This window comes from Nematolebias whitei, chromosome 8 (assembly GCF_014905685.2).
Source record: "Nematolebias whitei isolate Nwh7 chromosome 8, NemWhi1, whole genome shotgun sequence".
NCBI lineage: Eukaryota > Metazoa > Chordata > Actinopteri > Cyprinodontiformes > Rivulidae > Nematolebias > Nematolebias whitei.
The window spans coordinates 26,435,494-26,461,095 of record NC_056505.1 but is presented as its reverse complement, the minus strand read 5'-3'; the positions used below and the strand labels follow the sequence as shown (position 1 = coordinate 26,461,095).

The following is a 25,602-nucleotide window of genomic DNA, read 5'->3' as shown; positions in this document are numbered from 1 at the left end:
AAAGAGGAATTAGTTTCCAAAAGCAAAACCTCAAAAATGCAGCCACCTTGAGCGGCGCAGTTCTAGAACTACGCACCAGGATGTTAGGGGCCGTTTACACGGCGCGTATCTTGAGTGCATCCGCAGCTTTCTCTCTGCGGATCATTTACAGACACCAGTGACCCCTCTCTTTGAATCCGGAGGTTTCTGAACCTACCTTCCAAAGTGGAAGTTTTTCGCTGAGCCCCCTTTGATAATGTAAACATCTCGCTCTGAGCTCCCGCAGAGACTATGTGTTAAACCACATGTGCACACGCACGCGCGGACCGACGCTATATTTCTATCAACATGGCGGCAGATGCACTGCTTTCTGAACTACGACTGATCTCGTAGTTAATCTACGTCAGATTCCAGGTGCTGTGACCAACATCTGTGTTGGAAGAGACACAATCTGATCCAGTTCTAATGTCGCCGTTTATAGAACGTGGCACGCGCACAAGTCGCGCTGCACTATAACATTTAAATGTGCTAAATAACAAGTTTTATAATAATAAAACAGTATTTATCTTAAGTTTGAGATATATAATGAAGCTCTGAGCTAAATGAAGCTATCGGGACATTATGTAATTCAAATGATGCTAAACATATTGCATGCTGTTAACATTGAAAATGAAGACATCAGGTTTAATTTTTATTTTATTTATTTATTCAACACCACAAACTGACAATTAAACTGAACATTGAATGGATTGAATAAAAGAACTGAGGGGAACTTTAAATAAATAGTTCATCCATCATCTCTCTTCGACGTCCTGCTGCCGAGCCTCGTTCAGAACCGGTCCGCCTGGTGGGAGACGGCTCCTTCTTTCAGGAAAAATAAAAACTCGGTTGTTTTGTAACCGAAGTAAACACAAGCTAACATTATTAAGAACGTTGATTTACCTGCTGTAAACCAGCTACTGATTATCATGGAGTAAAGTCCAACATAGTCGACTCGGTTCTGGTCCACTCAGAGACCGGTGTGGAGCTGTTAGATGAAGCGGTCCCGCTTGGCGTCAAATCTGTCGACTCTTTTATCCACAATCCAGCCAGAATGCAGCTTTAACTTGTTGTTATGTTGTTAGCTGAGCTTTTTAGCTCACAGGAAAAGAGCGTGCCGAGGCAGCACGCATGCGCATTAGGTGAAGGTACAAAATTCACAGCGCCATCTAATGACCTGGCATGGTAACTACAGCGGATTCGGGAGGGCGGGGTGGGGAATCTTGCGGATGCATGTAAACACAGAGCCCTATAAATAGACTTTATAGGGCTCTGTGTAAACCCAAAATACTACAGTGTCAACGCGGATCTTTTCCTCTAAGTTACATACGAAAAAAAAACTACGTTTCTCCACATCGTGTCCTTGTAAATAGGGCCTAAGACTCGCTCTCATTCAGCAGCCAATCATTAAAATATGTTCATATAGCATGTAGTCATTTAAGTTGCACATTTTTAACCCAACAGTGCTATTATAAAGTGTACACATAATATTACTGCATGCTTGTAAAATGTATTTCGAATTATTAATCAAGTTTTTCTTTTTCGTTACCTTGGTGGGTTGTTGTCCTCTTGACAGTGGAGCTGAGGTCTGAGGACTCCTCAACTTAAAGCAGCTCATCAGACTCTACCATGTGCTCGTTATCTATGGGGTCAATTACTTTGTTTTGTGTTCAGTCCTCACTGTTGTTCATTTGTCTTTTCTCCTTTGTGTGGTACTTGGTTTGGTCTGTTTTTCCCCTGCCCTCACTTCATTTTTTTACACTTTACATAAAAATGTTTACAAAGAAAGTAAAGAACATTCAGTAATGGGGACAATAACTAATACTCTGAATTTAGGGTTTACATATCAGGACATAGGCCTAATAAAAATAATAAAAAAAACAACAACATTGGTTTTATAGTAATAGTTTATCAAGGTCTAAACATACTGAAATCTAACCTCAAGTAACACAAAGCAGATTTCACCGTGTCGTTAAGTAACAAACAGAAACGAAGCCACAAATAAAAGCAGTGTGTGAAAACCTGAATCCACTCCATGATTCAATAACTTGCAGAACCTCCTTTAGGAGCAATAACAGGAAGTGTTCTGTAGAACTTTATTTTTTCTTTGTTAATCTCTTGCATGCTTATGGAGGCATTTGGTTCCACTCGTCTTTACACAACTGCTTCAGTTAACTGACATTTGCAGAGATTTATTTCAGCATAGATCTCTTGAGGTCCTGCCACATTATTTTATTAGGGTTAAAGTCTGGACTTAGAGAAGATCACTGCAAGACCTAAAGGTCTGTTCTTTTTGAACCATTCTGTTGTAGATTTGATGCTGTGTTTGGGATCGTTGTCCTGTTTCATGACCCAGTTTGGTCCAAACTTCTGCTGTTGGACAGATGGTCTCACTTTAGTTCTAAGAATCCTTTGGTCTACAGAGGACTTGATGGTTGACTCGACGACTGCAAAGTGCCCATGTCCTGTGGCTGTAAAACAAGCCCAAACCATCACCCCACCACCACCGTGTTTGACAGTTGGTATAAGGTGTTTGTGTTGACATGCTGTTGAGTCCTCTCCTGACAAGGTGCTGTGCATTGTGGCAAAAACTTCAGTTACACCTGTCCAAAGGACATTATTCCAGAAATCTTGTTGTTCAGTCAGATAAAACTTTACAAACCTAAGTTGTGCTGCCACATTCTTTGAAGAGGAAAGAAGCTTTCTCCTGCAGCCTTTTCAAACAAGCCATACTTGTTCAGCCTTTTTCTAATTTTGCCCACAGACATTCAGGTCTCTGCTGTTTTGGTTGTGAATTTGTTATTGTATTTTAATCTTTCAATACGTTATCTAAAATTTCTCTCAATTTTCTAACTATTGTTGTGTATAAAGTGTGTTAGTTTTGACTCTGTCTTCATTGTGTTACAGAAGCAACTGAGGTGGCAGAGTGGACTTTGGGAAAAGTGGCAAGAAGTTGTTATATAGTACTCTTAGACATACATACTATTGCTGTTTTAAGTGTAAGTGGGTAAGATGGTGGAGGGTGGTTCATTGCAATAATTTTTCTACCTCAGTAAATACATTTTCTTCCTTGATCTAGGGTCCCGTTCAACCAACTCTATACTCGTAAACAGGTTGTATTGTTTTAGCTGTTGACATGAGCCTTGCATGAATTCATTTTAAATTGTTTGCAAGTAATAAAGGTTACAACTTGTTCTATTTGATTTGTTATAATAAACATTAAAATAATGTGGGATGTTCTGTTCTTCGCCTCTTTCATGACACCGGTCAAATGAAATTTTGAGAAAATATTTAAGGCACTTTTGAGTAAATCTTTTTTTTGATTGTTAGAAGTAGAAAACACCAAGCTGATGACATTTTGACCTATAGGTGGGTCACACTAAGTTATGCTGTCATATTCTGTTTTTACGGAAAGTGAAGAGAGAGGAGGCTTTTGTCCTCTAACCCTTTTAAACAAGTCATACTTGTTCAGTCTTTTGCTAAGGATTTGTACTGACCTAAAACATTTTTTCTACTAACTGAGGCATAAAAAGTCTGAGATGGAGCTCTGGTATTTTTATTTATTGATTATTTTTTGACAATTTCTCTTAGAATTGCTTGGTCTGGCCTTGGAGTGAATTTGCTGGGACATTTCTTATGGTCCCAACTTTTAATGCCTATTCATTTCACATTTGTATTGCAGTAATCTGTTTAAATGTCAAATTTGAGGTCAGTCTTATTACAGTTTTGTGCTGAGTAAATTATTTAAAGAAAAATGGAACAATATGTTTAACCACATTACCAAGATTCTGTACTGAAAAGTGATTTACGATGTTTCTCATTCACCTGTTCACTTAGTCACACAGCGATTTTCTTACATTTATTTTACACTTGTAGGTGAAAATTTATATTTTGTTACTGATTCTAGTATCATGATTGGTTAGTTGTTTTACACAGAGTACCGTAGACTGACAAAGAGAGAACCGACCACACAAAATAAAAAAATAATTTATTTACTCTGTCCAAGTAGAGTCTCTGAAAGGGAACATAGATCAGGTGAGTATGTTGTTTAGGTATTTTAAGAGGAATATAAGTACAGGACGATTTGCTTACTTCCTCTCTACATTGACGGAGATGATGAGTGTGAAAAGTGGGAGAGTAGCAGGACCGAGACCCAGAAAACTGATCCAATGATGTTATTGTAGGATGATGGCAAGGAGAGCCAATGGTGTCCAGACTGTGGCTCCACAATGAAATGCTGCGTTGCAGGCATGAGAAGTCATGATTTTCATGTAGGAAAACACAGGAACAGGACTGAAGGTAGTGCAATTATCCAGTAGAGAATATCTGAGCCCAAGGTCATTAAATACTCCCAGAAGCTTGTAACCCAAGATCAGAGTCAGCTATGGACCATTAGTCGCCATGCTGCATGCTGCCACTCAGGAGCTGCAAAGAACTGGATAATCAATATACTGGAATCCCACATCCAGAGAATATTTCCAGCTGTGGTATGTGATCAATAAATCATAATAGATTATAGGTTGTAAGTTCAATCATCCAGGTAGATGACAACAAAAATGGTTAAATCATGTCATCTGGACCAGTTTCTTTAAGTGAGAAAAGTTTTGTCCCCCATCCAGTAGACTTCCTCAATCTACAGCTTGCCAGCTAGATCTGTCCATGGTCCAGAAGACACGATTCAACCTTTTTTGTTGTTATCTACCTGTATGATAGAACTTACAATCCTTTTCTGAAACACTTTGGCATTGTATCCTGATGCATGCTCAATAATCCAGGTAGAAAAATCCCAAAAAGTTCAATCTGGTCCTCTGGACATTCAAAAAAAAAATATATATATATAGAAACGTTTCGTCTCTCATCCGAGAGACTTCCTCAGTCTGAGGAGCTGTATTCAGCTCAGTCTTATAAATAGCACCTTCTCAGAGTGGATCAACCAGTTTGCTGCTGACAACCAAAACCAGCTGATCACATGCTCAAGAAGGACCATCAGCCTAACAAAGGATCATTAGCACACTGATGGCTGTTTACTGTTCACAGAGGGCTGAGTGATACTAGCAATCACAGCATTGTAAGAGGGGGACAGTTGATCCTGGAGGCCTCCACCCCTGTTTAATGATGGATGATTTCTTTTCACAAAGATGGCCTCCTTTACTCCTCTCTCAAACCATCGTTCCTCTCTGTCCAGGATGTGAACATCTTCATCCCTGAAAGAGTGACCGCTGGCCTGGAGATGAGTGTAGACCGCAGAGTCCTGGCCTAATGATGTTGATCTTCTGTGCTGGGCCATCCTTTTGGCCAGTGGCTGTTTTGTTTCCCCGATGTAAGACTGATCACAGCCCTCCTGACACAATATTACTCTGTTTGTGCCGGGGGACTGGATCTTTGGGATGAACCAGTCTTTGCTGTAATGTATTTGGGGGTTTAAAAGCCACTGGGACGTTATGTTTAGAAAATAAACGTCTCAGTTTCTCTGATACCCCCTCAACATACGGAATGACCACTGGTCTGGGTTCCTCCTTTTCACCTGATGGCTGACTGGAGTCCTGTTTGGGTTTCTTCTCTGCTTTCAGGAAGGCCCAGTTAGGATATCCACATTGCTCTAGAGCCTATCTTGTGTGGGATTTCTCCTTCTGCCTGGCTCCTGAGCTAGTGGGGATGCTGTCTGCTCTGTGATACAGAGTCCTGATGAATAAATTTAAATTATGAACTCATTGGTGAATGATGCAGACATGTTCCTGTTTTTAGTTTTCTACATTCACCTTAGAATCTAGCTGGGTTTTTTTCTTTCTTTTTTTTGTTTTGTTACCTTTTCCTTTTAGCCATCCTATTTGTAAAAAAACAACAACAAAAAAACTGCAGTATGACTTTTTACAATTGTTTATTGTTGTTGCTGTTGTCCATTGTCGTCATCTTTCTTTGTTGAAATCAGGTCTCTCTTGTAAATGAGTCCTCGAGGCTCAATGGGATTTACCTGTCTAAATAAAGGTTGATTGATGAAGGAGGCCATAAGTGTCCCGCAGGCCTCCATTTGAATAGCCCTGCCCTTCTGATGGGAAGAATTGCCAAATATGGAAAAATTTTAAGGACACGAATAACCGGTAAAGTTGTGCAATACTTTTACCAAGGATTTCAAAGATGTCAAGAGAAAACACAATACTGTATTCATTAGTGGAGTTGGTGGATTTGACGTCAGTGTTTACAGATTTGTTTTAAGGCTGAAATTTTGTCATGCTGCAGTAAATAAATTTAAAAAGATAGATTGCTCCATTAAATGGTGTTTCTTCTTGCAAGCTGTAATAAAATGTTAAATTAGCTGTAGTGTAAATGTTCTAGAAATATTATATTATAATTTAAAGGTTATATTTTGCATCCCTTGTTGAAATATAACAATTATGTTTGCATTTGTGCTTTAATATTCTTCTCCAGCTTTGTGTTAAAATCTTCTTGATGACAATGTTGCTGAGAAAGTAATGCTAGGCAGTTGGATGGTCGGTGTATTTTTCATTTTAAGCCAAAAGGTTATCTTTTCGTTATTTTCCTAAAAACAGTCTAGTCCAGGATTTAAAGTAAATATATTTTTATTTTTTGTCTTGCTAAGGTCTCTATTGTTATGCTTGGTTTTGTGACAACCATTCCCATTTTGTCTTCAAGGAATTAATATTGATCTAACATTAAGCAACAAGTCCTACCATGTATGTCCTGTAGAAGCTCAGTTTCTGATTACACAACAAAAATACATCTCTGTTCAGAAACTGGCATAGGCCTACAAACTACACTTCTTCATCAAGTCCATTTTTAGTGAACATCACCTTGTTATTACAGTTCAAGACAATGTTGCTCCTGATATATTGTTCATGAGCTGAGAAAACTTATGTTTAAGTGACCAGTTTAACAACATTTATGTATGAAAAAAGGGATTGTTTCAATAGAATTTTAGATAATTCATAGCTGTACCTAAACAACAAGGGTAGGGCACCAATAGCAAGAAGTGAGTGCACTCCAAAATCAGTTAAAATGTTGAAGCAATTTTGAAGGTATTTGATTCAATGTATGGTTAAAAACAAACTAAGCTACTGATTCAACCTTTTAAATGTTTGTTTACCTATGCATTTTTTGTGATAAGGAAGATGGGTTTTTTTTCCACATATAAATGAAAATTAATAGATTTTTTTTACCGCATTTGAACAATCTTATGGTGCGCTAATCCAGTTTGTACGTAAATCCAGTCCATATTTTGCGTCCCTTTCAAGGGCGCTAAAGAAGCGGTTGCCAGTTAGATTAAATACGGCCATTTCTTTCTTACTTGTTATCAGCTTTGAAATAAAGGAGGATTTGTAGAAATACCTGGCAACAATTTAGGCAACAAAGGAAGTAAAGCTTACGAGCTCAACAATCTTACGTACCTTCTGGGAATATAACGATAAACATGTCCGGCTTTAGTTTTTTGCTCGGTTTAGGAAAGAGCTGAAGTTGTCTGGATAAAAATGATATGATAAAAATAAGGTAAGTAGCAAGAAAACAGCGACAACGAGACTGATTTAGGTCTCTTAGCTTGTTATGCTAACATCGTAATGCAAGGCCATCCTATACCGCCTTCAGTCATCGATGCTGAATATTCAATGCTTTATTTAGCTAAACGACGTAGTTGTTATCAACCCATGTGCTTATTTTATTTAGGCTTACAAGAAATTAAACATTAATTTTAACGATTAAGATCCAGCAACAAATGGTACTAAGTACAAAGCATGTTTATGAACTGATGCTTTTTATACGCATTTAAATTTAATCGATGATGGTCTTGGACGTTTTCAAATTAAACCAGACAAAACTTAAGATAAATTAGCGAGGATTAAAAAGATGTCGAATACTTGTTTACAAGTAGGTACATAGAAATGATCAAATTCATTATGTGCAGCGCAGAACCGTGTGTAAATAATGACTATTGTAATTGTTGAAAATTAACATATGTGTTTGTATAAATATGCTTGTACGCTCATGGCCCATTATTTATCACTATTGTTGTAGTTTTAAACTAACAGTAATGGGAATTGAACAAGAAACCAAATAAATATTGATCAGAATTGGATCACATTATGCCTAAATTGTGTAATCAAAAGATTTATTGTCCTTTGGAAAGTATCCTCACGGGTTTGACTCATTTCTGGAGCCACTTTACTGTTTGAGAAGTAAATGGGATGATAATTTTTTTTTTATCTAAAAACGCTTTGTAAGGAGGTGGATAAGTATTTTTTTTACAGATATTTCAAAACATGTATTTAATATTCTTCTGTTTCTGCTCTGTCAGCTTAGCCTGATTGTCACAGATTTCTGGCGTCTTGCGGGCCTTTTGAGGCCCAAGAAAAGTATGCATCGTGGGGATAAAGACTTGCAGACAGCTGCACGCAAAATGGGTACATCCTTACTGTTTCAGCTGTCTGCCTATGAACGGGACCTAGATTTAGTATTTCTGGACCACAGCTATGCAAAACCATGGAACGCTCACCCAGATGCCAGCAGTGCTCGGCCTACAAGGACGCTGTTCGTGACTCCTCGTCGTCAACCTGAACCCTCATCGTGAGTACAAAAGCTTCAAAACTGATTTTATTTATCAAGGAAATGTCAGACTATTTCTATCTACCTGTTGCAAATTTGTCTTCAGGTAGTTAGGTTGATCAATAAATGCTTTTTAAACGTTACAGTACTTTTGAAGTGGATTTTATTTGCTTGTTTACACGCAGAGACTCCGAATCTCTAATAGATGTGGAAACGGTCATGCCGTCACCTGTTCTTCTATACGACAACCAGAAGGCTCTTAGTGTGATGAAGGAATGTGAACGACATGTCCTGTTTGCTCGAACTGCTGCCGAGAGCCCCCCACCCCCTGAGGACTGGGAGGAACATCTAAACAAGTAACCAAACACGTGGACTGATTCCCTCATTATTGATTTGATTTAGTCTCTATGTGATGCTGCAATACAAAATCCTGCAGTTGCAGTGTGTTGTTTTGAGATCATGTTTTGTTTTTTGTTTGTTTGTTTCAGGACGGGATGGTCAGTGGTGCAGAACAAACTGTTCAACAAAGTCCTTAAAGCTCTTCAAGCTGAAAGACTTGCACGTCTGGCCAATGAAAATGTATTGCAATATTTTTAATAGTATTTTATTTATTTAATTTCTTTTAATTTTCTTGTTTTCGTAGTAGTTGTTCGGGCGTTATTTCTTTAAAATCACAAGTTTTTGCAGTGCTTGCCTTTTCTTTTTGTTGGATCATGTAGACCCCATAATTATTATTATTTTATTTTGACTAAAAAGTAAAAGCAGTTGGAGTTTCTTTCATTTAAAAAAAAAAAAGAGAGACAGCAGGTGAGTAATGACGCCACTTTTTGCTTTTGTTAGGCATGCAACGAACCAATTTTGCGACGAATAGCTGTGGACAAGTGTGCCAAGAAGGTACGACACGCACTCGCCAGCGTGAACTGGGATTCTAAACTGACCCAGTGGTTACACACAACTCTGATTGAATCTTTAAGCCTCACCATGCTTGCTGCATACCTGGATGTGCTGCAGACTCTCAAAAGCAAGGTATGATCTCGAAAACTTAAGAATAACTGTGCTTTAAAAGGCTTGGGTGTTTTATTTGGCGTTATCCTGTGTTTGTCTGGAAAGCTGCCCTCGCTGATCGAGAGAATGCTGCTGCCGTCTGCAAAGACTGGAGCTCCCAGTGCAGAGGCTTTGTCACTGCTTCTGAAACGCCCTTGGGATCCAGCTGTCGGAGTCCTGTCACAAAACAAACCGGTAAAAGTCTTCGCTCGAAAAGTAATTTCACACAACTTTCTTTATTTCTCTTTACAAGATCTGTGTGTTGCAAACCTCATACTCTGGTCTGTACTTTTGCACGTGCAGAACAAACTTCCCGGATCCCCTCTCATCCTTATTGCACCATCAAGCCCAACTAATCCTGCCCTCTCCACCTCACGACGCATGAGATTTTGGCAGTCGCAGCTCTCCTGCTTTGGAAAGGTTTAAAATCTCACTCAGTCAAATATTTATCTTCTTCAATAATATTTTATCTGTTTTTTTTTTTCTCAGTTAAAGCTTTAAAGTTCTGTTTGTGTGACAGGTGATCCCAGTGCACACTCATGTGAACAGCGGAGCCAGTATTGGAATCACACAATGTTTGGAGCACATGTTGGGGACCGTCAGGGCCAAAGTCATGGAGGTAGGATGTTCAGATTTTATAGTATTTGTTTCTCCAAATGATGTTTGTTACATTTATATATTTGAATTAATCTTCTATATACTACATACCATAGAAATATTAGATATTTCCAGATTTTTATGTTCTACATATGGTAGCTTAGCTTTGTAGCTGTCCTAGAAAGCATTTGGTTTTTATTAAAAGGGTAAAGTTTGTTAGTGATTGATTGATGAATAGCTTATTTTCATTAGTCGTTTTAAAGTTACAATAAAAAATATCCTGGAATATTTGGGTGTATTACGATAATTTATGCTCCATTTCATATGAACAAACATGCACATTCTCATACAGTAACGTGCATCAATTACATATCCATAAAATGCATTATTATGAGATCAGATTTTACATACTAAAATAGCTCAGCTAATAACAAAACTAATTCTTCGTTTAGCGGATTTAGCGTTTTCTCCAACTTTGGAAACCTTTAGTGGAATTAGCTTCTGCTAAATTAGGTTTCGCCAGCTTAGTCCACTAAAAAAATTCACAAGCTTGTTCCTGTCTGTTGTGGGCGTGTCTCAAAGAGTCCATTATGCACGCCATTGGTTTACTATGTGTGCATGTGACAAGACGTGATTGGTTGATGCAGCTTCACCTGTAAGAAAACCAAAACGTGTGATGCAGACTAAGTGACAGTTGTCTTAGCAATTAGCAGTTTATTGTTGGCTTCCACTAATTTATTTACCTGTTTAGCAGTTTAGCCATAGTGAAACTAATTTTTTAGTTGGTGGAATATGGGTTAGCAAAGCTAATTGGTTAGCTGTGCCCACCACTGGGTAGATATAACAGCTGGTCTGCCCGATGAATTTGGCAGAGTTTTCTTTGTTTTGCGTCCATGATTAAAAATATCACACTGCTTTGCAGTCGTAGACTTTGACATGGTCAGCACAGTTTCTTATTTGGCAAATATTGAGTTTTTTTTTTAAGAAAGTTGGTCTATAGTTTCGGGAGCTTCGCTGCTAAGCTTCCATCTTGTCCTTGGTCTCGTGAACTCTTTCTCATATTCATTTTTGCAGCAATATTATTGTAATAGAATTTTTCTTCAACAGGTTCACAGTCACTTCCCACATAAACCCATCATCCTGGTTGGCTGGAATGCCGGTGCTCTTATTGCTTGTCATGTAAGATTTAAATCAAATTGCTCTAATGCAACACTGACAATATATTTGTTGAATGCATCATTAACTTGAAACTTTCCTATTTTAGGTATCCCTTATGGAGTATCTGACTGCTGTGGTGTGTCTTGGCTTCCCGCTGTTAACAGTCAATGGGCCGAGAGGGGTAAGAAAGGGTTTTACACAGTTTTGTATAGTATGGAAATTTGTTTTCTCAGGACAGAAATCCTATTATAGGAAAAAAAGAGAAAATATGAACAATTTATGATCAAGCTTTTGTAAAACTACAGAATATTAAGGCAGGATATTATGTGTTAGCAACTTGCTATTTGGAAAGTAGACCTTGAGCTTCTAATACTGCCAAATATCTCTAAAAGAAGCCAAAAATTCACAAAATTAACACATTGCAGTAATCTTCAACCTTGTGATTAGGACCATAAACTCTCCGTTTTTGTGGGGTGGTTGTTAAAACAGTTAAAAATCTGGTAGAAACTGAATGTGCTATTGTGCATTAATTATTTGCAAGGTACATATTGAGAGATTATAACTAGTTAGTTTACTTTCACTTCAGGCAGAGGTGTTGATTTTTCTTGAAATGCTCCATATTAGTTTGGTGGTAAATTATTTATAAATTACAACATTCTAAATTTAAAATTAATAGCAAATATTTAACAGAAAACCAGACATGAATAGATTGTAACATAAATGTTTTTGGAATGTAAATCAAACATCATTTATTACCCGTTTGTTCATGCTGGAGCTTTTTTCACGTTTGGTGAATCTCGATGTGTTCCTGGTTTGCAGGATGTGGATGACCCCCTGTTGGACATGAAGACCCCCGTGCTGTTTGTGGTTGGACAGAATGCTCTCCAGTGTACCACAGACGGCATGGAGGAGTTCAGGGAGAGGCTGAGGGCAGATAACAGCATGGTGGTGGTGGGAGGAGCAGACGACAACCTCAGGTCAGTCACAAACTTAAAAGGGTAAAACAGAAAATTTTAAACCTTAACACAGTGACAGCTGTTTGTCATATGAAGAACTTGTCAAACAATGAAAGTTGGAAGAGCATGCAGCTGTCTCTTTATGGTGCAGTTGTGTAAAATTGTAGACTCCAAACGAAGAAGTAAATTTGATTAGTTTCTTCGCAAACAATGGGGATCATCACAGAGCTAAACTGGTGAGCACGAGTAGCATCTGTGTGGTCTAATCAATGACTCTGTCTTTCACCCGAGGCAAACTTATTGTAAATAACTTTGTGGCTTCTTGTGAAGATTATTCTGTGAGCCTTGCGTTGCATTTTTGTGCCTGCAAGACTCTGGAATGATATCTTGACTTTTCCTTCCCTGAATAAACCACATTGTTTAATTCAAAATGCCCTCACAGAATGGGAGAGATCCATTATAATCTGAATCTAAATTGGTCTGTTTTATCTGAGGCAGACATTCTGAACACTTTGAGAGGCTGCACCTTTGGTTTCACTTTTTAATTTGTTTTATACTGAGCACTTTTTTGTTTGTTGCGTTTTAACACAAAACTCCTCCACAGAATCAATTCAGCAAAGATGAAATCAGAAGGATTAACGCAGTCAATGGTGGATCGCTGCATTCAGGTAAATGGAAATAATTCATCTTTTTTTTTTTCAGAATATTACTCATTTCTGATGTATTTTTTAATCAATTATTTAAACATTTAGGATGAGATAGCTGACTTCTTGTCAGGTGTCCTAACTCGGGCAGAGGGCCACAGTCATGGTTCTGGAGAGATGCGGGACTTGGACACAGAGAAGAAGAAAAGGCCTCGGCGAGAACTTCCCTTTGATATTGAGAGAGGACGACCTTCGTCCCCTGCGCTTAGAGTTCCCATCTCTCCCTCTGGTTCAGAGGTTAGAAAAAATATATTAATAAGCTTCACATTTTTAATAAAAAATACTTCAAAACTTTCAGTTTACCATATATTATCTTTGGTTTTTAACACAATATAAAACTGTTGTGCAAACTATTAGAATCACTAAACCAAAACTTGAGAATGAGAACTCAATTGTTTCCCTTTTAATTTTAGTGTTTATGTTTGGTTTACTACAAATTAATACAAGTGTTATCTATTATTAGTGTTTTGAAGCGGTACTTCAATAAAACATACTGTACTTTATTAAAACTGTAGTTATAAATTAACGCTACAAACTGTTCCGCCTTAATTTTCTTCTCAGGATCTGTCGAGTGTCTGCAGCAGCCCCACATCAAGCCCCAAACCCAAGACCTCTGGTCTGTCGCCAGCACAAAAGTCCAGTCTGATCACAGCTACGCAGCTCCTCAAGACTCACATGCAACGCTCGGGCACCGTTCTCACTCACAAGCAGGCTCAAGGTTAGCTAACAATCTTATTAAAGTGGAAGAATGCAAACATTCACTGTCATCAGTCAACACTGCAGTCTGTAAACACTTTAGACCTTTTTATGTGTTTTAACTTAGTTATTCACTTCAGCTCCTGCTGAACTGTGCACAAACTGTGTGAGCTGAGCAGATGGAGGTAGTGTGTCATATGCAGGAGAAAAACAAAATAAAACTTCATTATCACATCTCAACATCTGATGGGATGAGATGGAACGTGACTGAAATACTTTCCTCTTGTCTCTTCTACGACTTTCCTTTCTGGCTTTTCTTCTGGTTCATTCCAGCTCAGTTTGCTGCTTTTATGAAACAAAACATGCTTGTGAGGAAAAATCTTCCTCCTGGCACCCCTCCTTGTATTTTTGGTAAGTGTCTGTCCCTCTTTCACTCTTTTCTTTCCTCTTTACCTTTTCTCCCATTTCTTTGTATTCACAACTTTGAGTTCAGTCAGTATATCTAATGTTGTGCTTTGATTGGAAAACGAACATTTTAGATCATTACCCACATTAAATGATAAGGGTAAATCAGAGACGATGGAAAGTTGATTAAAAATGTCAAACTGAGTTAATGACGTCTCAAAACAATAAAACACTACAGGCTCAAGTCGTCGTTGTTTACACGTGTGCCCTTGTTCCTGTGGTGCAGTACCAGTCAGCGGGGATCAGATGGAAGGCCTGGACAGAGATGAGGTGCGCTCTCATGGCAAAAGGAGACAGACGCCCAGTCCCACACCGAGCAAAGTCTCCAAGAAGGCAAAGATTAAAGTCACCATTGTTTCCCAGAGTGAGACAGCAGGAAGCACCGTCAGCCCTGCCGAGTGCTCAAAACCTGGTAATCTTCTGCACACACATGATTCAATAGAAACTAATTTCAAGTTGTAATGATGCCACAGAAGTTACAAAATTTTAATAGAAGGTTTGATTAAAATAAATATAAACATGTTTATAGTAGTCCTATTGAAATTTGTTGGGCTGAATAGTGGCTGACTACGAGGCCTTTACTTATAAGAAAGCTCAGCATTCACTGCAGCATCATTGACCTCAGAGGGAAGGAGGGACCCTTTAACTGTAGTTTAGTGTGTACCGTGCTGTTCGGACTATAAGTCGCATCTTTTTTGCATAAACTAGCAAGTCATGTGACTTATAGTCCGAAGCAACTAATTTATGTTTTTTCCCCCATATTTATAACCCAGTTTTTGGCTGAGATGTGACGATTTCACGCATTTCCAGGTGATCAGCGGTGACGCATAATAGATGTGACTTATAAAGTGAAGCGACATATTTAGTTTTTTTTTTTTTTTCAATTTATTAAACATAATTGGACTGATGTGACTTATACAGCGGTGCAACTTTTAAATCAGAAAGTACGGTAAATATGGAAAGTCTTTGTTCAACTTAAAGGCGTTATCACACTAAGCTGTGACTTTTAGGAGACTGCTTGCTCAAAATCATCAGGTCAAAGGAAACGTTTACAAGACAGTGGTGAGACCAGCTATGTTGCATGATCTGGAGACATTGATAAAAAGACAGGAGAAAGAACTGGAAGTGGCAGAAATGAAGATGTTGAGGTTCTTCTTAGGAGATGGATGAAATCATCAGAGGTACAGCACAGGTTGAACAACTGAATTGCTGTGGAGACCCCTGAAGAGGGAAAAGCTGAAAGAAGAAGAAGAAATTGCTCAAATTCATGGACAAATTGTAAGGAATGCTGCAAAAGAACGCTGAAATGTTTTCAACCAAGCAGCCAACGAGATGAGGTCAGTTTTTGAAAATCATGGCCTGTTTTTGTGCACGGCTTACAAAGCTGCATTTTTGGCCGTGTCCATTATTTCGTTGCCAACCTCGGCACATTCTGTACTCACCTTGGCAGCCTCCCCCACATTTGTGATTTAATCTGCTCGGGTACACTTAATGAAAGAGGACAGGCAGATTTGGACCAGTATTTTAATGATTATTGCCATAAGTGTGATTTTTAGACCTGGACATTTGTCTCACATGTTTTCTGACAGAGGAGGAGTCAAAAGGAGGTGGAGACCTTTTGAGAAGAAGTCAAAATGCAGCTCTGAAGATGACCACAACAAGTTCATGACTATTTTGAGAAATAAGTTGTTGCACAAATATTTTGAATATGTTCAAAGCCCAAGAACCGGGACTGGTCACCACTGCAATTCACACGAGGAAATTGAAAACCCAAGGAAGTTGAGGCATTCAGGAAAATCTTCTATGAGCGCTATTCACAGCCCAGTGAGATACTGCCTTTGATTTCCCTGAAGAGCACATATTTAGCAGATCTCAGCCACTTTTTGTGGGGTTTTGTTTTCATTGAGTTATGATAAACTTGTTGCTGCCTCTGTCATTTTAGATTGTGTGAGTTTTAAGTAGCAATGAAATTTCCAGCAGGTTAGTTTCTCAATCGTAGCGAAGCAACAGTTTTTAATATCATATAATTCATTTGCTGAAGTATCATTTCCCCTGATATCCACTGTATAATATGTAGTTAGGAAAGTTATTTTAGCTTTTCAGAAACAGGACTTTTTTTTAATGTTTGTATGACTCAAGTGAACTGATAAAGTTTGGGGGCTTTCCTGGATTGATAACATCACCAGTGGGGAGACGAGAGTTTTTTAAATAGCTTTCATTCCAATCTTCAGATGAAAATTTCTTGCTCAGTGTGCAGCATTTCAAAAGAACTGCAGCTTATAATGTTTGACTATCTGTGTTTTATTTTGACTGGTGTCTACCTCTTTACAAATATATATTTTTTTAATATATATTTTTTTATTAACCTTAAGGTTAAATAACTGACTGTGCTATTACTTTGCTTCTTGATCCAGTGGGTGTCTCTGGTAAGCCATTCTCTATGGCAATGGGACAAACTGTGGCTGGTGCCAAGGAACTTTCTGGGCTCCTGACAGGACAGCGGTAAGCTTCCCCTCTCTGCTGCACACACTCACATTGCGTTCATACTACACCCACATCCACACCCAGCCTGTTAGACAGAAAGGTGTCTGGTGCAGAGGGATTGATGAGTGGTGATACTCAGAGTTTGGAAGCTGAATAATAGTCAAACAGGACTTTTTGGGGTAGCTCCTGAGCAGACTGGTGGTATGTGTGTCACTGCAGGTCTGGTAGTCTCTCAGAGGTGTCTGGTGCCCTGTCCCCAGGCTCCAGCTCATTCAGCAGCGTGCAGCCTTGCATGGTGTCGGTGTCCTCCACACCAGTCCAGGTGCAAGCTCCAGCTACTTCCCAAGGTATCTCTTTCTTGTCCTGCTTTGCACGCTTGTTTGTACTAAACTGTGCAAATAATCTCAGTTCAGCAGCTTCAACACACAGAGCTGTTCTGTCTGCTTTATTGAGCAGGATTCAGGTTCTGAACTCTGGATCAAAAACAACATATTTCTGCAAACATCATCATTGATCACCTCTTGCGCCATTGCTGCTTTTCACTGATCTAAACCTTCACCCTTGGACATAATTTTGTGTTGACCCATGTTTGTCTATCTAGTTTAGGTCCAGTAGACCTTTTAACAATATGAATTAGATACCAGTTTGTGAAAGTTTTTATTATATTTGCCTTGCATAGATTTCACCCAAATTTGAACTTCACTAATTTGTGGATTTTATTGTTTTTGTTTTCTGCAGCACCTTCTGCAAGCAGTCTTCTGCAAGGCCTAAGTTTCAGTCTTCAGGAGATCGTTACCAAAGCTCCTAACTCACCTTCTACAGCAACAAATGCAGGCAGCACCCAGGTACACCAAGAGAACATGATTAATTTATGTATTCAGCTCAGGTTTGCGTTTATAAAGTACTACATAAACACGTAATCCCAAGTGCTTAACAAAGCAATTCAAATAAAAATAAACATGCACAGATATACAGTAACCAGCATTATAATACAAAAAAGACAATAAGGAATAAAAAAAATCATCAGGTTTACATGCATTTTATGAGATTCACACAAATACATGTAAATAAAATAAAGGCAAGTTGAAGGGCTAATGTGAAAAAGTTTACAGGAGCTTATTTATATTTTGTTAACACTTTCCACAGTGATTTACAGTGCCTTGCGAAAGTATTCTGCCCCCTTGAACTTTTCAACCTTTTGCCACATTTCAGACTTCAAACATAAAAATATAAAATTTAAATTTTTTGTGAAGAATCAACAACAAGTGGGACACAATCTTGAAGTGGAATGAAATTTATTGGATGTGTCAAACTATTTTAACAAATAAAAAACTGAAAAGTGGGGCGTGCAATATTATTCGGCCCTTTACTTTCAGTGCAGCAAACTCACTCCAGAAGTTCAGTGAGGATCTATGAATGATCCACTGTTGTCCCAAATGACTGATGATGATAAATAGAATCCACCTGTGTGTAATCAAGTCTCCGTATAAATGCACCTGCTCTGTGATAGTCTCAGGGTTCTGTTCAAAGCGCAGAGAGCATCATGAAGACCAAGGAACACACCAGGCAGGTCCGAGATACTGTTGTGGAGAAGTTTAAAGCCGGATTTGGATACAAAAAGATTTCCCAAGCTTTAAACATCCCAAGGAGCACTGTGCAAGCAATCATGTTGAAATGGAAGGAGTATCAGACCACTGCAAATCTACCAAGACCCGGCCGTCCCTCTAAACTTTCATCTGGAACAAGGAGAAGACTGATCAGAGATGCAGCCAAGAGGCCCATGATCACTCTGGGTGAACTGCAGAGATCTACAGCTGAGGTGGGAGAGTCTGTCCATAGGACAACAATCAGTCGTACACTGCACAAATCTGGCCTTTATGGAAGAGTGGCAAGAAGAAAGACATTTCTCAAAGATATCCATAAAAAGTGTTGTTTAAAGTTTGTCACAAGCACCTGGGAGACACACCAAACATGTGGAAGAAGGTGCTCTGGTCACATGAAACCAAAATACAACTGTTTGGCCACAATGCAAAACGATATGTTTGGCGTAAAAGCAACACAGCTCATCACCCTGAACACACCATCCCCACTGTCAAACATGGTGGTGGCAGCATCATGGTTTGGGCCTGCTTTTCATCAGCAGGGACAGGGAAGATGGTCAGAATTGATGGGAAGATGGATCGGGCCAAATACAGGACCATTCTGGAAGAAAACCTGTTTGAGTCTGCAAGAGACCTGAGACTGGTACGGAGATTTATCTTTCAACAAGACGATGATCCAAAACATCAAATCTACAATGGAATGGTTCACAAATAAACGTATCCAGGTGTTGGAATGGCCAAGTCAAAGTCCAGACCTGAATCCAATCGAGAATCTGTGGAAAGAGCTGAAGACTGCTGTTCACAAACGCTCTCCATCCAACCTCACTGAGCTCGAGCTGTTTTGCAAAGAAGAATGGGCAAAACTGATAGAGACATACCCCAAGAGACTTGCAGCTGGAACTGCAGCAAAATGCAGAGCTACAAAGTATTAACGCAAGGGGGCCGAATAATATTGCATGCCCCACTTTTCAGTTTTTTATTTGTTAATAAAGTTTGACACATCCATTAAATTTCATCCCACTTCACGATTGTGTCCCACTTGTTGTTGATTCTTCACAAAAAATTAAAATTTTATATCTTTATGTTTGAAGCCTGAAATGTGGCAAAAGGTTGAAAAGTTCAAGGGGGCCGAATACTTTCACACAACACTGTACTCTAACATTTTGTCTGTATCAAAAACTATTTTTTAATCTGAACCTTTGTAGTCGATCAATGAAGAACCACCAGTATGAGCCCATTTATAGTTTGTATGGTTTAATGAGCATATTGCATCAGCAACATTTCTACCCCAGAAGTTTTATCAGGATTTTTATAGATTTGGAAAAAATCCAAATTATAGCAAACGATTTTTGATTGTTGGGTCAGATACGGGTGTGCACTAGGGGTGGGCGATATGACTCAAATATAATAGCGTGATATTTCAGAGCATTCTGACGATAACGATAAATTTTGCGATATAAAAAAAAAAAACAGAAATCATAGTTTATTTATTTAACAAAATTAACTTAACATGTTGTTTTGCAGTATTACATAAAATTAAAAAAAAAAACAAGGGGTAATTTTACTGAAATTACTTTATTTAGTAAAGTATTCAGTCTCCAAGTATAAAAATAAAAAGATCCTTCTGTTATTTAGCTTGAAAAAGTCTGCACAAATAGATCAATAAATCCACCACAAAAACTAAAGTGCAGGTGAAGTTTCCCAAAATAACTAAATAAAATGAAGTTTAAGATCTGTTGAGCATAAATGTAACAAAATATATGTTGCCTTTAAATGAGCTATAACTTCCAGAACTTGTAACAAGGTGATCAGCTGACCCTGAAGCTTGTGGAGTTTCTTCTTCCTCTGTTCCTGCAGGAATGACTCATTTCTCTGATGCTCTGTCTCTGATCACATGACTCTGTTCTTGGTCCACGGACTCTGGAACTCAAGAGACAGTTGAGTTACCTGCAGTTTAGAGCTGGATGGAGACACAGCTGAGTCGTGCGTTGTTTGTTTTTAGCTTTTTAGCTAGCTAGTATTGCGCACAGCTAATTAGCGTCACACCAGTACTGACAGGAGGAGGGGGGTGCGCAATTCGGTTTGGTCGTTTAGCGCGCTCGGTTCTGTTAAGGGGGCAGGGCACCCTGACGTATTGCGTCATGAAATTAGCATATCATGATATCGTTTTTTTTCCCGGGCAAACTTTTTTTACCGGTATTATCGTGAACGATATGATATGGCCCAGCCCTAGCATGCACCGTAATTCTCAAGCTAAAGAATGCACCTGTCTCTAAGCCGCACTTATTAAATATAAGATAAATCATAATTTTGTACATAAATAAGACGCTCTGGTTATTTAGCCGCGGGCATTCACCGTTTATCGTCAGGATCTGTGCCCCCAGACTGCTCCGGCTGTGTGCGTCTTTCTTGTTGTAGTACAAGAATCAGCCAGCAGATGGCGTTTCACAGGATATAGCTTGCTCTCAACATGCGCTCAGTCTTCATGAAGCTTCGCTGTCTGACTCAAGTTTACAACCATTATACTTCCAAAATGAACACAATAACTATCTAAGTGTAATCACTGAACAGAACAGTGCCAAACACCTACGTAACCAAAAAAATTAAAAAAATTATTTACCGGTAAATATTCCCCAGAGATCTTATCGAGGTCATGTGACCGGAAGTCAAATAGTACCGGTAAAATATGGTAAATATTCATGAAATTAGTACCATTGATTTTTATTGGTTAAACACTTTTGTTAACTGCTGTTTTTAATGTACTTTTTTAAATAAATTTGACGTGATTTATATTCAGCAAAGAGCTCATACGAGGAGGAGGAGGAGGAGCAGGAGGAAGGAAGGGGGAACAGCCCCACCCTCCCTCCTGTTGTCCCCTCCCTTCTGTGTGAGTTTAAGTGAGATATTGGTACTTTTAACACATATTTACCGTACACAGAAAGATTTTTAAAAAACTTTTATTTAAATATGTATCAGTCTTGACTGACTGACTGCTTTAAAAATAAATCTGACGACTTCTCTACCGTTAAGCTCACATGACGAAAAGAGGAGGGGGAAAGACCCCTTCTGTTTCTTCGCTTCATGTTTGGATGTAACTTTAAAATGAGATCCCAGTATTTAAATGCATATTTACCGACACAGAAAGAATTTAAAAACTTTTATTAAAGCATGCACCAGACTTGACTGCTTTTGCGTCTCCAGTCCTGACCATGTTGATGCAGCTTACGGACTGCAAGCCGTTTCCTCCTCGACAGCTGATCGCTTTTAACATGAAAGCTGCGTCATGAGAAATTCTTTGTATGTTTTCCATTATTGCTGAGCAAAAGAACAGGTCTGTGCATGAAGAATAAAATCCAGTAACAACACGGGAACAATCTGCAGAACTTAATTCACGTCTGTCTTGGGGGATGGTCCTGGAGAGTACCTGGTTGGTCATTAAGGTTAGACTTCTGGTCACATGATGACAGAGTGGGAGGAGTTATGGTTGGGTATGCTGGTGAAGATTCTCAGTCTGGTTGGGTATTTGAAACCATGAGCAAGAGTCTTACATCTGATTGCCTGAGGGCATTCACTCTGCTACAGATGCCTTCCCGCATGTGGGGCGGGGTGCTGGGAGCCACAAGCGCCCAGCCCTGTCAAAGGAAAATGTTAGTCAGCAGCAGGAAGTTACCAAGAGATGGCAAAAAGTATTTCAAAATAAAATATAATTTTTAAAATTATGAAAAAAGTGCATAAATAAGACGCTCCTGCATATAAACTGCAGGGTACAAAGTGTGAGAAAAAAGTAGCGTCTGGTAGTCAAGATGTGTCTAAAAGCACTTCAGACATTTTACTGGAGTTTTCCGTGCAACAACATTTGAGGTTTGCTTCCTATCCACTGTAGACCGTCCACCCAGAAGGATTTTGTGTGTAATTTGATGACGGATCACATCTCTCAGCTTTGCAGAAACCAAAGAGGTTTAACAGAAACATGTCTGAATTATAGTAACATCCGTTATTTTGTGTTCATGCCAGTTGAAGATTGGTCAACAAAATGTGTTTTATTTCATTAAAAAGTAAAATGATCAGCTTTCTGCTTTTCTGTGGGTTTGTAGAAAGTCTTTAATGTTATTTTCTCCTCCATCTACAGGCGGTTTGTGGTAAGTCTCAGGATCCGGTCCTGAGCTCGGTCGGCACCAGCGGCAGTACTCTGCTCCGGGCTGTGCCTGTGGTCACCGCAGGAGGAGTCGCCAAAACCACAACCATCCATCAGCTGCTCGCCAACGGAGGGCTGGCCAAACTGGCCAGCAGCTTGCCCGGCTTGGCTCACATCACTAATCAGACTGCTGGTATGTGTCGAACTGCCAAATCGAGACAGCCTCGTTGAACGTTCGTGGTTCGTTCGTGCTTTTGTTTTGGAAACAACAGTTCAGGACGTCTGTAGGTCAGGGAGGATTACTGCATTAGAGGAAGTCCTTGTGTGGAGATCGTTTACCCGGACGAACCTAACTGGTGTACAGTTCGCTGAGTCAGACGTGCAGCTGTTTGTCATCTGAAGGCTAGTCGGAGCCATAAACATGTTTTGTTTCCATGTCCACAAAGAGCCATAAAAGGGAAACTCGGTCTTAAAATTTCATCTAATTTGGACACAAGTTTATACAGAAACAAATGCCTTCATGAAGTAGAACTGTGTGAAATCATCTGGTCCTGAAGAATGAAGTTCAAAGTCAAGTTTATTGAGTTTGCCTGATTTAATAATAAAAGATTGCTTTCTTTGTTAGTTGTTTTTTTTAATGAATGCCATTGCATGTTATTTTATTTTGCCTCTTCATCTTGCAACTTTTTGTAAAGTCTTTCTTTAAATCACCTGCTTAAATCTCCATGAACATAACTGTTGATCTCCAGAGGAGTCTTGCAACAATATTAACATTTACATGTGGCATTATACAAAATCTGTCCATGCTGTTAAAAAAATAAAGACTGAAATCAAACTCATATCCATTGCTTCCTGTTTTGTTTTTGTCCTCAGTTTTGCTCTGTCTCTGTCTAAATGCATTTAGCTTCAGTCAACCTTTAAATTATATTCACCATTCTACATCCTGCTTCTGCTTGAATCTGCCTGCTCACCACGAAGACAACTTTCATGATATCACTCTGATGTTTGTGGTTAGGTTCTTCCATTTATTGAATTTTATTTATTTATCTTCGTATTTTGGAAGTAGCAGATCTAGTTTGTTACTGTTGCTGTTCTAGAATTGCGCCGCTCGGGGTGGCTGCATGTTGGAGCAGCTCTGTAACTTTCATTCTGTGTTATTGCTTTTGAAAACTTTTAATTCCTCTTTTTTCTGGATGTAAATCACTTTTTTTTCGGATGATTACTTCCTCTGGTATTGGATGCAGTGCAGCTGGAAGGATTTTTATAGAAACCTTTCTACTTTTGGGCATTTGTTATGATGCGTAACCATGGCGACAAGGTGTTTTTTTTTTTTTAACAACCAGGAGCATCTGATTAACGTCTCAAAAGCTCAAATACATCAGCTACAGCCCCAAAGGAGTAGAAAAGGAGGCACCGTGGTTGAATTTCCATCAACCTGTCAGCTGTGCTCGAGTACCTGACCACCAAGATCATGGAGCTGGTGGGAAACTCAGCTTTTGACAATGGGAGGACCAGGATCATCCCCCAACACCGTAAGCTGGCTGTCCGTGGTGACAAGAAGCTCGGCATACTGCTGGGAAGAGTGACCATTGCTAAGGGAGGAATTCTACCCAGCAGTCGGGCAGTTCTGCTACCCAGGAGGACCGAGAGGCCCACCAGATCTGACAGCAAACTGGATCCAGGTGGATGGATCAGTATCTGTGGCCAGATTCTTTGAATTCACTGCAGGAGAACCTTCCTGCCCACAGCTCAGCATCTATAACAACTCTGGAACATCATCCAAGATGATGAGCTACGACAACACTTAATTTCCCTCTGGGATTAATAAAGTATTTTTGAATTGAATTGAATTGACTTGAGCTTTTTTTGTTTCTGTGTTAGGGGGACAGAAAGCACCGGCTTCTATAACGGTGACTCTTCGAGGAGCGCAGCCGAGTCGAGCATCGTCTCTCAGCCCAGCTGGGGAAAATGTAACGGCGGCTCGTACACTTGAGCCCAAGGTGTGTCATTTCACCATCTGAGACACATTTCACTTGGAGCTTTTTATATTTTCTAACGTTTTAGCACAAATTGGCTTCTTTTTGTCTCTTTGGCAGTTCATTAGTATCCTTTGCGTCAGGAAAAGCATCCAGAGTAAAAACAATTGCCAAGTCTTGGTGTGAGTTAGTTGTCTGTGGCGACCCCTGAGGAAGGGAGCAGCCGAAAGAAAACATGTCCTCTAATCTAATGTGCAGTTGTTGGTGTATAAACTGCCTCCACTGAGGACTTGGTGCTTACAATGTGCTTTTAAGTATGGACACAGGTTTACGGTTTGAATAATTTTGCAATAATAAAGTTCATTAGTTCATATTTATTTTGCTTTTCATGGAGAACTATAGCAAATCACGTTTTGTCAAAGAGATGCAGCGCTTGCAACCAGGCATTAAACTATTCTAGCTGATAATATTCTAATACAAGTGATGATGCTGGTTGCACAATTGCAAGGGTGAAACTAACGTCTAATAAAAGTAAAATGTGTAAATTCTTGTAAAGACTGAACAAAAATTGCTTTGTTTGATTGTGTTGTAACAGCAGTAAAAATCCTGCCTCACTGTGGAGATGCAGGATGGGAAGTGTAAGATGGTGCTGAGTCGGTGACATCATGGAGCGACGGCCTGCTGAGGACACCCGGCTCTCCCTGCAGTGATGGACACATGAAGCCCACAACAAGAGAAAAAACTGCCTCACATCCTCCAGAGAGACGGCAGGAGGAGCATGGAGGGGGCTGATGGCTGCTGTTGAGCTGCTGCAATGCTCCGATTTTGTTTTTGTATATCACAAACTCCTGGTCTTCAGACTACAGCTTCAACTCCTCATTGACTAACTCTTGCATTCAGACAAAAAAAGTCAAGACGATCCCTGTGTTTTCTCTACAGGAGATGATTAGATGAAGGTAAACAATGAACTACTTGGAAAAAGCTGCAAAGTCTAAAGAAGGGCGAATGTGTCAAGTTTGGTGACGTCCACAAACCTTCCTTAAAATACAACCTCTGTGTCTGAGTATATTGATAATATCCCATAACAGCCTAATTTAATGTTCTCAACAGGAATGCCAGCTTGTTGTGATTCATGTAAATATCACAGCTGTATTTGTCAGAACATCTCCATGTTGGTTAATTTTAGTGTAAACAATGGTTTAAATATCATCAGCC

At 39.3% G+C, this 25,602-nt stretch overlaps 3 protein-coding genes across 3 annotated transcripts in view; all 3 read left to right on the top strand.

The window, feature by feature from the left end:
- The window catches only part of acsl2 (acyl-CoA synthetase long chain family member 2), a 180,440-nt gene that overhangs the window by 4,619 nt on the left and 150,219 nt on the right, over window positions 1-25,602 (top strand). The window lies entirely within an intron of this gene.
- The window catches only part of prkg1l (protein kinase cGMP-dependent 1, like), a 155,914-nt gene that overhangs the window by 15,713 nt on the left and 114,599 nt on the right, over window positions 1-25,602 (top strand). The window lies entirely within an intron of this gene.
- kansl3 (KAT8 regulatory NSL complex subunit 3) lies at window positions 7,447-25,110 on the top strand. The gene is made up of 22 exons (XM_037681112.1): window positions 7,447-7,521; window positions 8,324-8,592; window positions 8,757-8,927; window positions 9,060-9,150; window positions 9,412-9,597; window positions 9,682-9,810; window positions 9,919-10,035; window positions 10,136-10,234; window positions 11,320-11,391; window positions 11,477-11,551; window positions 12,190-12,347; window positions 12,931-12,994; window positions 13,079-13,267; window positions 13,592-13,748; window positions 14,060-14,137; window positions 14,418-14,603; window positions 16,606-16,693; window positions 16,895-17,022; window positions 17,414-17,520; window positions 22,406-22,604; window positions 24,293-24,411; window positions 24,983-25,110. The coding sequence occupies exons 2-22, from the start codon at window positions 8,384-8,386 to the stop codon at window positions 24,986-24,988; spliced, it is 2,628 nt and encodes an 875-aa protein (XP_037537040.1). The 5' UTR covers window positions 7,447-7,521; window positions 8,324-8,383; the 3' UTR covers window positions 24,989-25,110.